The 11,271-nt window shown below is 47.2% G+C and overlaps 1 protein-coding gene across 2 annotated transcripts in view; it reads right to left on the reverse strand.

Annotated features, from left to right (window-relative positions):
• The window catches only part of NPEPPS (aminopeptidase puromycin sensitive), a 57,642-nt gene extending 51,399 nt beyond the window's left edge, over positions 1–6,243 (reverse strand). The window contains exon 1 of one of the 2 annotated variants that reach the window (XM_074978826.1): positions 5,999–6,243. In XM_074978826.1, coding sequence (XP_074834927.1) covers positions 5,999–6,121 — 123 coding nt within the window. In that variant the 5' untranslated portion in view covers positions 6,122–6,243. The remainder of the gene's footprint in view (positions 1–5,998) is intronic. The other variant, XM_074978827.1, reaches the window with a different exon arrangement.
• Positions 6,244–11,271: the final 5,028 nt, after the last annotated feature.

Genomic DNA, 11,271 nt, shown 5'->3' on the forward strand with positions numbered 1-11,271 from the left:
CTAACGTCAATTTCAACTTCGAAATAGCGCCCGACGCGTGTAGACATGACGGGCGCTATTTCGAAGTTGGTGCCGCTACTTCGAAGTAGCGTGCACGTGTAGACGCAGCCTAGGTGTGTCTACACTGCAACTGGTCCAGCAGCTGGCCCATAGCAGCTGACTCCAGCTCCTGGGATTCATTCAAACTATGGGGCTATGAAGCTGTGGTACAGATATTCAGGTCCAGGCTGGAGCCCAGACTCTGGGATCCTCCAAGATGGGTCTACACCATGTGCGTACCACAAATTAAACAGACCCTTAGAACCAGCTGGCATGGAACAGCCTTGGATGCATAAATGAAGTGCAGACTTCAGGAGCATCAGTTAACCGAGGTGTCAGGAACCAAAATAGCATGAAAAGACTGTTTTTTTTTTTAATTCAAATTTGGTAAAAACTCAGTAATTCAAGAGCTGCAATGTATGTGGCTATGGGATGGTACTTAATGTCAAAACATACTTTTTGCAAGCCTTATTTTAAGAACAGCACACACACAATTTGTAATGCAATATGTTTACTGTAGGATATTCACAAACTTTATACATATTCTCTCTCTTCACATTTTACATGTGTTTATACTACCATTTTCCTGACTTTCACTCCCAAACCCACTTTAATTATGCCAATTTTACTTCATATTTAATGTCAGTTTTCTTTCTTGAAATGTGTGTTGCCCATCACAGCAGGAATGCCGTAAGCTCTCTCTTCCTTTTCAAAATCAAGTCTTTATTTGCAACATGATCAAAACACAGATACAGTATCATATCCCCCAATCCACTGCACATATTAAACAGGGAGTTATCCAATGTTTCAAGATCACATATCATTTGCTATTTGGATATAAGTTGTTCAGTGTTGGGCTTTTAGATGTTCGCTGCTTATCAAAAATAATCAGGAGAGTTTTTTTCCCCCCCACTTTGCAATCAGTGTCAGGAACCACAAAGAAATCCTTGAAGAGCTGCATGTGGCTCTGGAGCCACAGGCTGCAGACCCCCGAGTTAGCCCATCTTCTCCATCTGTAAAATGGAGGATAGCAAATGAACTACCTCCCGGGATGCTTTTAAGGATCTGTAAATTGGGATATAACATAGAGATGTAAAACACTATTTAATTAGTTAATCAATTAAATGTTAAGTTTAACCAGTTAGCAAATTAATCGGGTGAGGGCTGCTGGGGGGCCTCCACTGTCCATGGTGGGCCCCCTGGGGCTGAAACAGCCCCTTGCCCACAGTGGGCCTGGAATTGCTCCAGCCCTCACCACTTAACTGTAATCTGTCTGTTCAGGGTGAAGGTTACTGGTTAACCATTAACATCCCTAATATAACCTTTGAATAACATGAACTGTCAGTTTATATGACTATTATGGAACTGTAGAGACTTCTAAATTATATGATTAATGTAAATGCTAAATTTTAGAATTTCAAATAGCCAAACAGGAAACTTACAGCTCTGTCTCTGCCCTGAAAAACACATTAGTTTCACACAGCTATAAATCTGATCTTTATCCAGAGCCAGATCATACCATAGTAGTTTCTTGATAAGTAAGTAAATAAACAAAACTAAGGAGGGCCAAGTTTTCTGACATATGAAAACTAACAATGAAGTGCCAAAATTGAAAACTAGTAATAAGTATTGGTAATTCTCAACACCAAAATCACATGATTTGCTTCAAGATTTTAGCACAACATCTCACCTACTGAATCATAAAGGGCTTGTCTACACTTGGCCTCAGCTTTGAAGGGGTGTGGTAATCAGGGCTGCAGGAGATTACTAATGAAGTGCTGCGGTGAATACGCAGCACTTCATTACGCTAATTTTCCCCCGTGGCAACTTCGAAGCGTCAAACTTTCAAGTACTGGCATGCACGTAGCCCCTAAAGGGACTTCGAAGTAGCGCGGACACTTCGAAGCACCCATGGCTACACACATGCCAGCATTTCGAAGTTTGACACTTTGAAGTTGCCGCTGAGGAAGATTAGCCTAACGAAGTACTGCATATTCACCAGAGCACTTTCTTAGTAGTCTCCTGCACCCCTGATTTCCATGCCCTGTTTGAAGTTGGGGTCAAATGTAGACCCAGCCAAAAGGTTTTGCTCTCTGATGCTGACAAGAAAGTACACTGCATAAGCATAACATTTACTTCTGTTAAGTCAATAACAAGCTTTCTATCAATCAGTTTACATGACTAGAAGTTTGCAAAAACCTGGAGTCCGAAAGCCAGGGCTTCAAATGCAATACTTATTTGAGCCTCAAATGCTCAGGGCAGAAGCATCACCAACAGAAATAGCATGCAAAAGCCAGCAAATCCTTACCGTAAATAATAATCATTATGGCCAAGACTGACTGGATGCTGACCTTTAATCTGACACTTAAAAGAATAGTTGAATTATATATTTTACTGATTTTCCAGCTCACTATTGATGATACCTAATGGCAGAAAACAGGACACTTGATGTACACATTAGCAAAACTTTCATAAACAAACAGATAACTCATGATTCATCTGGGTGTAAATGTTATACACTATTCACCCTCCAGGTTAGAAAGTATTTCTCTTTAACCCCCCCCTTCACACAAATTACTGACTTCTCAGCCACTCCCACTACTGGGGTTGTTGTTAATAAATCCTGGTACTGGCACTTCAGAAGATGGTGACGAGGGTCCAGTTATCACTCAATCCAAATAATTTGGAAGACTGAAAACCCATAATATGTGGATATGTATCAAATCAGTTATAAATTGGTGCCTACGCAAAGATCTAGGATTCTCAGAAAATGAGTAGGTATATTTTCAAAATGTTCCCATTAGTTAACAATTTTTCTTCTCTTGAAAAATATTGATCAATACGCTCTGAACTGTACCCTCACTGCACCTCAGGGGAATAACAAGCCCATGAAATACAAGCTCACTGAAGGCCTTCAAAATTCCAAAGCCAGACCTAAGAACCTAGTGGCAACACCTCTGGAGCACTTGAGCTAAAAGAGAACCACCAAATATAGAATTTCAGTATTTCTTCCAGATGTTGTCAATTTACTCATTACTGGTCATCTTCCTGCCAAGTCACAAGATTAACTATCATTCATAGCCTTTCACCCACCTCTAATCTACACAGACACTACCAGAGTGAAGCACAGTCTTCCCGCCTTGCCGTAATTTATATTTAACAATCTTATTACTCACACAGGATCACAAGCAAGATTTTACTCCCTTTATGACTAAGGTATTCACAATCTTCCTCAAATATTTTTCATTCTCTGCTCATTCAAACTGTGCCAGCTAGAAAGAAGGCCTAGCAAGAACCAAGAAAAGTTGCATAAATTTAAAACAAATGTCAGAGCTGAAATCCTGAGTCCGATGAAGATATTACTTTTCAGAGAAAGTGAGAGAGTCAGAGTTTTGGGTTGTTTACATATTTTACTGGTAGGGTAGCCTCTTGTTTCACTGACACCCCTGCTTTGCTTGATATTGAGGCCCACAGAACCTTCCAATGTGGCATTAACCAAGAGGAAAATAAGAATTTAATATTACATATAAACACTTTCAAACAAATAACTCCAAGCCTGTTCACAGTGGCCGTGGCTACACTAGCACCCACCTTTCGAAATGGGGATGCTAATGAGCCACTTCTGCAGATACTAAGGAGGCACTACCAGGCATATGCAGCACCTTATTAGCATAATGGCGGCCGCACATGTTTCGAAAGTGCCACTTTCAAAATGCACGCCACCGGTGCAGACAGGCCTTTCAAAAGGACCCCCGGACTTCAACAGCCCCTTCTTCCCAAAACCAAACAGGAATGCACGGCAGCGCCTCATTGGCATCCCCCTTTCGAAAGAGGGGTGCTAGTGTAGCCACGGCCAGACTGAATATATACACCACCACTCAAACGCAGCACCTTTTTGGACTGGAAGGCAAAAGCAAGCCATATTCCACAGCTGGCATAGGGCAAGAATACAGCCTGTGGCTACCCCCAACACACAAGAACAGCAACAGTGGGTTAGATCAAAGGTCCCTCTAGCCTGTTATCCTGTCTTATGACAATGGATGTGCCAGATGCCTCAAACAAAACAGATCAATCAATTATCAAACACCATACTGTCATCCAGTCCCAGCACCTGGCCATCAGAGGCTTAGGACAACAAGAGGGTGGGTTTGCATCCCTGACCACCTTGACTAAAATCTATCCTCCAGGAATGTATCTAATTTTTATTTTAAACCAGTTATACCTTTGGGTTTCAAAACATGCCCTGGCAACAAGTTCCGCAAGTTGACTGTGCCATGTGTGAAAAAGTTTCATTTGTTTTAAACGTGCTGATTAATTTAATTGGGTGACCCAAGTAAATAACACTTCCTTACTCAATTTCTCCATATTATTTCATAGATCTCTATCATAGTGCATCTCAGCTGTCTCTTTTCCAAGCCAAATAGCGTCACTCTTTTTAATCTCTCCTCATATGGATGTTGTTCCACACCTTTAACCATTTTTGTTGCCCTTCACTGCACTGTTTCCAGTTCTAAAGCATCTTTTTTACTTGGGGGGCGGGGGGACCAGAATGACATGAACTATCCAAGATATGGGCATCATGTTGATTAATATAATGACATTATGATATTTCCTGTCATTCTCCATAAGTAATGGCTCCTGGTAGCTTTTTTGACTTCCACAAAACACTAAGCAGAATGTTTCAAAGAAGTATTCACAGTGATTTCAAAATCTCCTTGAGTGGTAATACTTAACAGGCCCTTATATCATGTAGTATGCATAGGCTGGATTATATTTTCCAATGCACATTACTCCCCATTTATCAACAATTAATTTCATCTACTCTCTTGTTGCCCATCACCCAGTTTTGGGAGATCCCTTTAACTCTTCACTCTGCTTTTGACTCAACTACCTTGAGTAACTGGGTGTCATTTGCAAACTCTAAACTCTTCCATCACACTCTTTATCCTTTTCATTTATTTATGAATATGGTGAACAACACTGGTCCCAATACAGACCCTTGGGGCACACCACTATTTACCTCCCTTGATTGTGAAAACTGACCATTAACCTCTACCTATCCTTTGTTTTTGCTCTTTTAATTGGTTACTGATCCATGAAAGGACCTCTCCTTTTATCTCACCCAGCACCCTCCACCTCCGTATAAGAACCTTTGCAGAACGATGATGATCAAAGTCTTTCAGAAGAGTCCAAATATGCTATATCCACCCTTGTCTGTTGACCCTACCTCCCAAAGAATTCTAATAGATTAGTAAGGGTTGATTTTCCTTTACAAAAGTCATGTTGACAGTTCCCCAAGAAACCGTGTTTCTTTACTACACTGTCAACCAATTTATCTAGTACCAGTACTACCATCATCCTCAATGTTTAATACGCACACCAGAAAAACAGCAGAGCTTAGATTCTTTGAATCCGAAAGGAAACAAACATTTGGGAGAAAAACAGGAAAGGGGGAGGAAAACAGCCAAGAAGCACAGGGGTGAGGAGACAACAGCAAATGGTGGGCAACAGACCCCCATGGTGGAAAACTGAGATTGATCTTCACGCACAAGCTCTAAAGTGCGCCCTCCCTGAATCCCCCAACCACCCCCCCACAGGATAAAAGCACTCCCCCAAACTCCCCCTCTACCCTAGGGCTCCCTTGGGAGAAGACAGCTCCCCCGACCCCCCTCCTCCCCAGAGACCCCTGGGGTAGGAGCCCTCCCCCAACCCCCCTCCTCCACACAGGCCCCCCAGGGTAGGAGCCCTCCCCCAACCCCCCCCCACAGCCCCCCCGGAGCAGGAGCGCTCCCCAACCCCCCTCCTCCATACAGGCCCCCTGGGGTCAGAGCGCTCCCCCAACCTCCTTCCTCAACCCCCCCCCCGGGGTAGGCGGCCTCCCCCGAGACCCAAGGGCTCCTCAGTCGCGAGGAGCGGGCAGGGCGGGGTCCCAGCTCCCCCCCCAGGCCCGGCCCAGCACCTGCACGGCCGCCTCCAGTTTGCCCTCGAAGGTGAAGTCGATGAGGTCGGGCTTGAGGCAGAGCCCGTAGTTGAGCGGGGACACCTCGGCCGGCAGCCGCTCGAAGGGCCGCTTCTCCGGCATGGCGGGGCGGGGGGCGGCGGCCTGAGGCAGCGGGGACCCAGCGAGCGCGCCGCGCTCTGCGCCCGGCCAGGGAGCGACGCACGGAGCGGAGCGGAGCGGAGCGGAGGGGGCGGGGCGGGGCGGGGCGGCGCGGCGCGTTCCCGAACGGGCGTCCGTGGCGGGAGGCGGGGGCGGGGGCGGAGAGGCGCTTGGACGTTGCGTGCGCGGGAGGGCGCCACGCGCCGCGGCCTGACGAGAGCGCGCGCGCTCCCGTTTGCGTGAGAAGCGCGCGCGCTCTCTGTGTGCTCCTCCTCGCGCAAGCGCCTGAGGAGAGGAGGCGGGGCTAGGTAGTGGGGGGGGTGGCGCACAGACTATGTCGGCTTCCCCTCCCCCTAAGGGGGCAGGGTGGGGATCCCGTGTCTGGCACCTCCACCCCCTCCCACTTCTAGAGCCAGCCCTGCCACCCCCGATCTAGTACCCCAGCTCCTCCCACTTCTAGAGCCAGCCCTGCCACCCCCGATCTCGTACCCCAGCTCCTCCAGCCCCACCTAGAACTCCAGCCCCTCCCACTTCTAGAGCCAGCCCTGCCACCCCCGATCTCGTACCCCAGCTCCTTCCACTTCTAGAGCCAGCCCTGCCACCCCTAATCTAGTACCCCAGCTCCTTCTAGAGCCAGCCCTGCCACCCCCGATCTAGTACCCCAGCTCCTCCAGCCCCACCTAGAACTCCAGCCCCTCCCACTTCTAGAGCGAGACCCTCCACCCCATCTAGAACCAGCCCTGCCACCCATCTACTACCCCAGAACCCAGCACCTCCTCCCATGCCATCTGGGCCACCATGGCATCCCCTGGGGCAGCGACAGGCGAGCAACAGGCCCTCCTTCATCTCCGTGGGCGGCAAGATTGTCGTAACTAAGACGGTCTCGGGGGAACTGTGGCACCTAGGCTTTCCAGAGCATGCTGACTGAATCAGCAGCTGCTGTGGTCCGATGCTGAGGGAGCACACAGCTCTCACAGTCTATGTTGTGTGTAATCGGCACCTATCACACTACACGTAACCTGGCTTTGTAGGCCCTTCACTTTCATAGCAGTAGAAGTTAAAAACACCATGCGGAGGGAAACCAGCAGAATCTGGTGACCCACATGCAGGCACCAGTGTGACGGTGGGGCCGTCTTGGGGGCCTCATGCAGAACCGCAATGGGCCATATGCAGACTGTGGGGCTCAGGCTGCTCACCACTGCTCTGAGGCATTTCCCCCATCAGCAGCCCCTCGTCCTTCTAGCACCCTAGCATCCCAGGAACATCCCAAGGGGTCATCTGTAACTGCACCCCACCACAGGGGCACAGCATGTGTGGTAATAGGCACAGCTGCGTGCTCTGTACGCTAATATTGATTTTACATGTGTTCTAGGTGTGGTGGTCGGAGAATAGACAACTAGTCTGTTATTTTATGTTTGCTTGTTTTAGGTAAGGGACATAGAGGCACGAAAATCAGCAAAATGAGTCAGAGTGAGGTCCAAAAGATTTTATAGGATCCAAGCAAGCAAAGCAGGAGGCAGAATGTACCAGACAAGACAGTTAAAAAGGCTTAAGATGGAAGACCAAAGACAAGCCTGTGAAAGAGCCTGGGAACTGAAAAAGCTTGAAAAGGAGCTCGACCAGGACAAAAAAGAAGATCTGGCTCAGCAGAAGTGGGTAGTGGGGAGCCTAGAGAGCAAGAAGGTGGATTGGGTGTCAGAGTGGTATGATCAGCATACCAGGGAACACCCAGGGCGACCACACCCCACGCATTCTGTTAAGGTGAACAGGCCTACCTGTCCAGTTTTATGGGCTCAGGCACATCCCCAGTTTGGTAGCTCAGTGTTGGCAATGCTGTTTCATTACCATGATTAATGAGAACTAACCTGAAATAACATAACTTCAGGAACTGAGGATTTGAGAAAAAGACACCAACTGAGGTTAACCAGTGCTCAATGGGAGGAGAGGTAAATTTAGGACCCTTGGCAGATCATTACCATTCAGCTTGGGCTTGCACTGAATCAAGCATCTCTGTTCAACTGAAGAACATGCACGTCTCGTACACTAACCCCACCTTTGTCCCTGCGGTTCCATAACTCATGTTCAGTGATGGGGACAGTCCATTTCCACTGTTCCTCCTAGACAGGTGAGAGTAACTTAAGGTTCAATCATTGGGCCCAGATCTCTTCAATAGATGCACTCAGCATTCACTGCTGACCTGATTAAAATGTCAGCTGTCAAAAAATAAACGGTAAGTATCAAGCTCTTTTGGAATTCTTTTTCCTCCTTTACTTTAAGAGGGTGCACAATACCTTCTGCAGGGAAAGTGATTTGTCGTTAATTTCTTTCTATCCTTGGAAACCACAACTAGGATTTTCAGAACGATTTATTTTAGTTAAAAGTGATATCGCACTGTTTAAAATATAAGTTAGCACAGAGAGAGACAGCACTAATTTGCTGAGACCCAGAGGAGTATACAGCAGGAACTGGGGCACAGAAAAAAGAAGATCTAGAAGCATAATTAAAACCGGCTGATGAACATAGGTTTGTTGGGATTTCATCTTAGTTGCAAGGCCCCGACAACAGATACAGAGACAGAAGAGAATGTCTGGAGGTGTGAATTTTGTTCAAGAAGTTCTCTTTACCTCTGACCACGTGAGCTGCAACTCACCAAAGCTTATGCCCTAATAAATTGGTTAGTCTTTAAGGTGACATCGGACTCTTTGTTGTTTTTGCTGAAACACTAACACAGCTACCTCCCTGAAAATGATCACGCATAAAGAGTTAACACGTATTACAAGAGGAAAGCATGTGAGCCTGTATCTTCACAAAACAAAGCAAGCAGTCCTAATATTGTTAGACTTTAAGGTGCTGCAGGGCTGCTTGCTTTACATATTACAAGAAACCACTTACCATGGAGTGGGTGAGTAACACCTCTGTGGCTATTGGAAAAAAGAGAGACAGAAGATGAAATACCACCCTTACATAAAACACCTAAGCTCAAGTCAGTGAGCCGTAATTGACCCAAAATCTCAGAAGCCATTGTCAATTCATCATTTTATCTGGGGAACGAAACCAATCTCCAGGTTTTTTTGTTTGTTTGCTTTTATTTTGTTTTCCTCTCTTTCTATTGCACCTCAAGGCAACTGGCAAGTGCTGCCTTGAAGGGATGGGAACAGTGGCTCGCAGCTGGAATTTCAGGTATTTAAAAAAAAAACAGGCACAGAGTTGACATTTTTTCTTGGAAACAGATAGATAGGGAAATAACTCAATAGGCTCTTTTACAAGTTCCCCTTGAGCACCAGATGTCTACAGCTGCTGCATTTAAAACCCTGAATTTGCCCTGGTTTTCTCTACACCCCTGTATTTTCATGTATTGTAATACTCCAGATACAGATACCTAATTCTGGTGGATACTTGTCCATCCTTTATTCAGCCAGTCTGGCAATAAGAGCTGCCCAACCCTTTGATCAGTAGACAGCATTGATGATCTGTGTGCATTGCAGCTGCTCCTGAATCAAATCTCCCTATTTGCTGCTGAAAGACTATTTTGTAACTTCCTGCTGCAAACATTCCTCCATGAGTTGGACTGGGAGGGATCTGCATTGGGTGACTGTGATTTCACGACTCTGACATCTCTCACAATGCAATACAGACTGGTCCAGTGCAGGGGTGGACAAAGTGGAGGGCTGGCCTCTTGTGGGGGGCGTGAAATTTCACAAGAGGGATGCTGGTCTTGGAAATCTGCAGGGCCAGGTATAAATAAGCCAGAGCAAGGGTGGGGATAACAAGGTTAGCTCAGTCAGCAAGGGTGAGGCTTACTTTCACGCTTCGCATCAGGAAGCCACTGTCAAGTGACTTTGCTAGAGATACCAGCATTGCCTGCGTGAGTCTCTCCATGAACAGGAGAAGTCTCAGAACAAAGTCACAAGAGCTCCTGCTACACCTCCTTTAGGGCCACTCCACTGGAGGGGGATAGAACACTTCTTCCTCTAGGCCAGAAAGGACACAGCTGGGATGTAGCTATGCCAAGTAGAGGGCTGAAATAGCCCTGGTGATCTCTGGGCTGTAGGGTCATGAATGGCCTGTAATAGCAGGACCGAGTGCCAGTTCCCACCACATGATCTCACAGGGCAGTCACACGTCTAGAGGCTACCACCTAGACAGTCTGTGGAGGCTGAGGGTTTGTCTACACTGGAAAGATCCCCCCCTGCACACACACAACTCCTCATGGCTGCGTAAACCACTAATGAGTGGCACAGAGCCTTGCCTGTGCTGATCCAGAGAATACGAGTTGTTGCAACAACTGCCTGCAGCAGCTTGGCTCTGCAACAGCCGTTTGTGCTTTTCAGCTGTGGTAGTTCATGGTTGGGTCCCCAGGGAGTCGGGCGAGACAGTGGCTGTCACCGGAGTAGAGGTGAAGCTGCAGAGTGAGTTTTTACTGCAGTGTTCGATGACTCCCACCCCTAGCCCCCCACGCACCCCAGCAGTCTGAGCAGAGGACCAGGGAAAGACAAATCCAGGGTTCCACTCCCAGCTCTGACACCTTCAGTGCCTCAGTTTCCCCCTCTGTAAAAAGGAGATGACATTCTTCTCCCAACCACTCGGGGCGTGGGGCCAGGCAGATTAATCTTTTCATGTTTTTGTAAGGTGTCTTGACAATAAAAATCATTGTGGCTGCTCAGATTGTCAAATCCGCCCGGGGGATTTAGTTATACCATTCCCATGGAAATTAAGAGCCATGTGCCTAAATGCCTGAAATGTCTTAGAAAATCTCAGTCACTAAGCATCTTTCCTTACTTCTTATGGCAAGGATTATGTCGTAGGAGCTGCAGCCTTGAAACTGAAAGCAAAACTCTTGTGCCTTGCCGCTCTGTTTCAGTGATCACAGGACCACGCCCTGTGAGAAAAGCCTTCCTCATACTCTTGTTGCTGCTCATCCTCCTCTGGGGGAGTGGAAGCACCAGGGTTCACTCTCATCTTTTTTCATCCATGGACGGAATAATTTTCTTACGTGCACCAAATTGTGTGTGGCTGTGTACCACCCATAGAAACACAGGCTGCCGGCTGTGGGTGCTCTGCTAATCAGCGGGGTTGCACCTGCATCTCTCCTGGGCGACCACTGAAGCGCTCAGCTTCCACGGGCGCGTGGG

The sequence above is a fragment of the Carettochelys insculpta genome, chromosome 28 (genome assembly GCF_033958435.1).
Source record: "Carettochelys insculpta isolate YL-2023 chromosome 28, ASM3395843v1, whole genome shotgun sequence".
Lineage (NCBI taxonomy): Eukaryota > Metazoa > Chordata > Testudines > Carettochelyidae > Carettochelys > Carettochelys insculpta.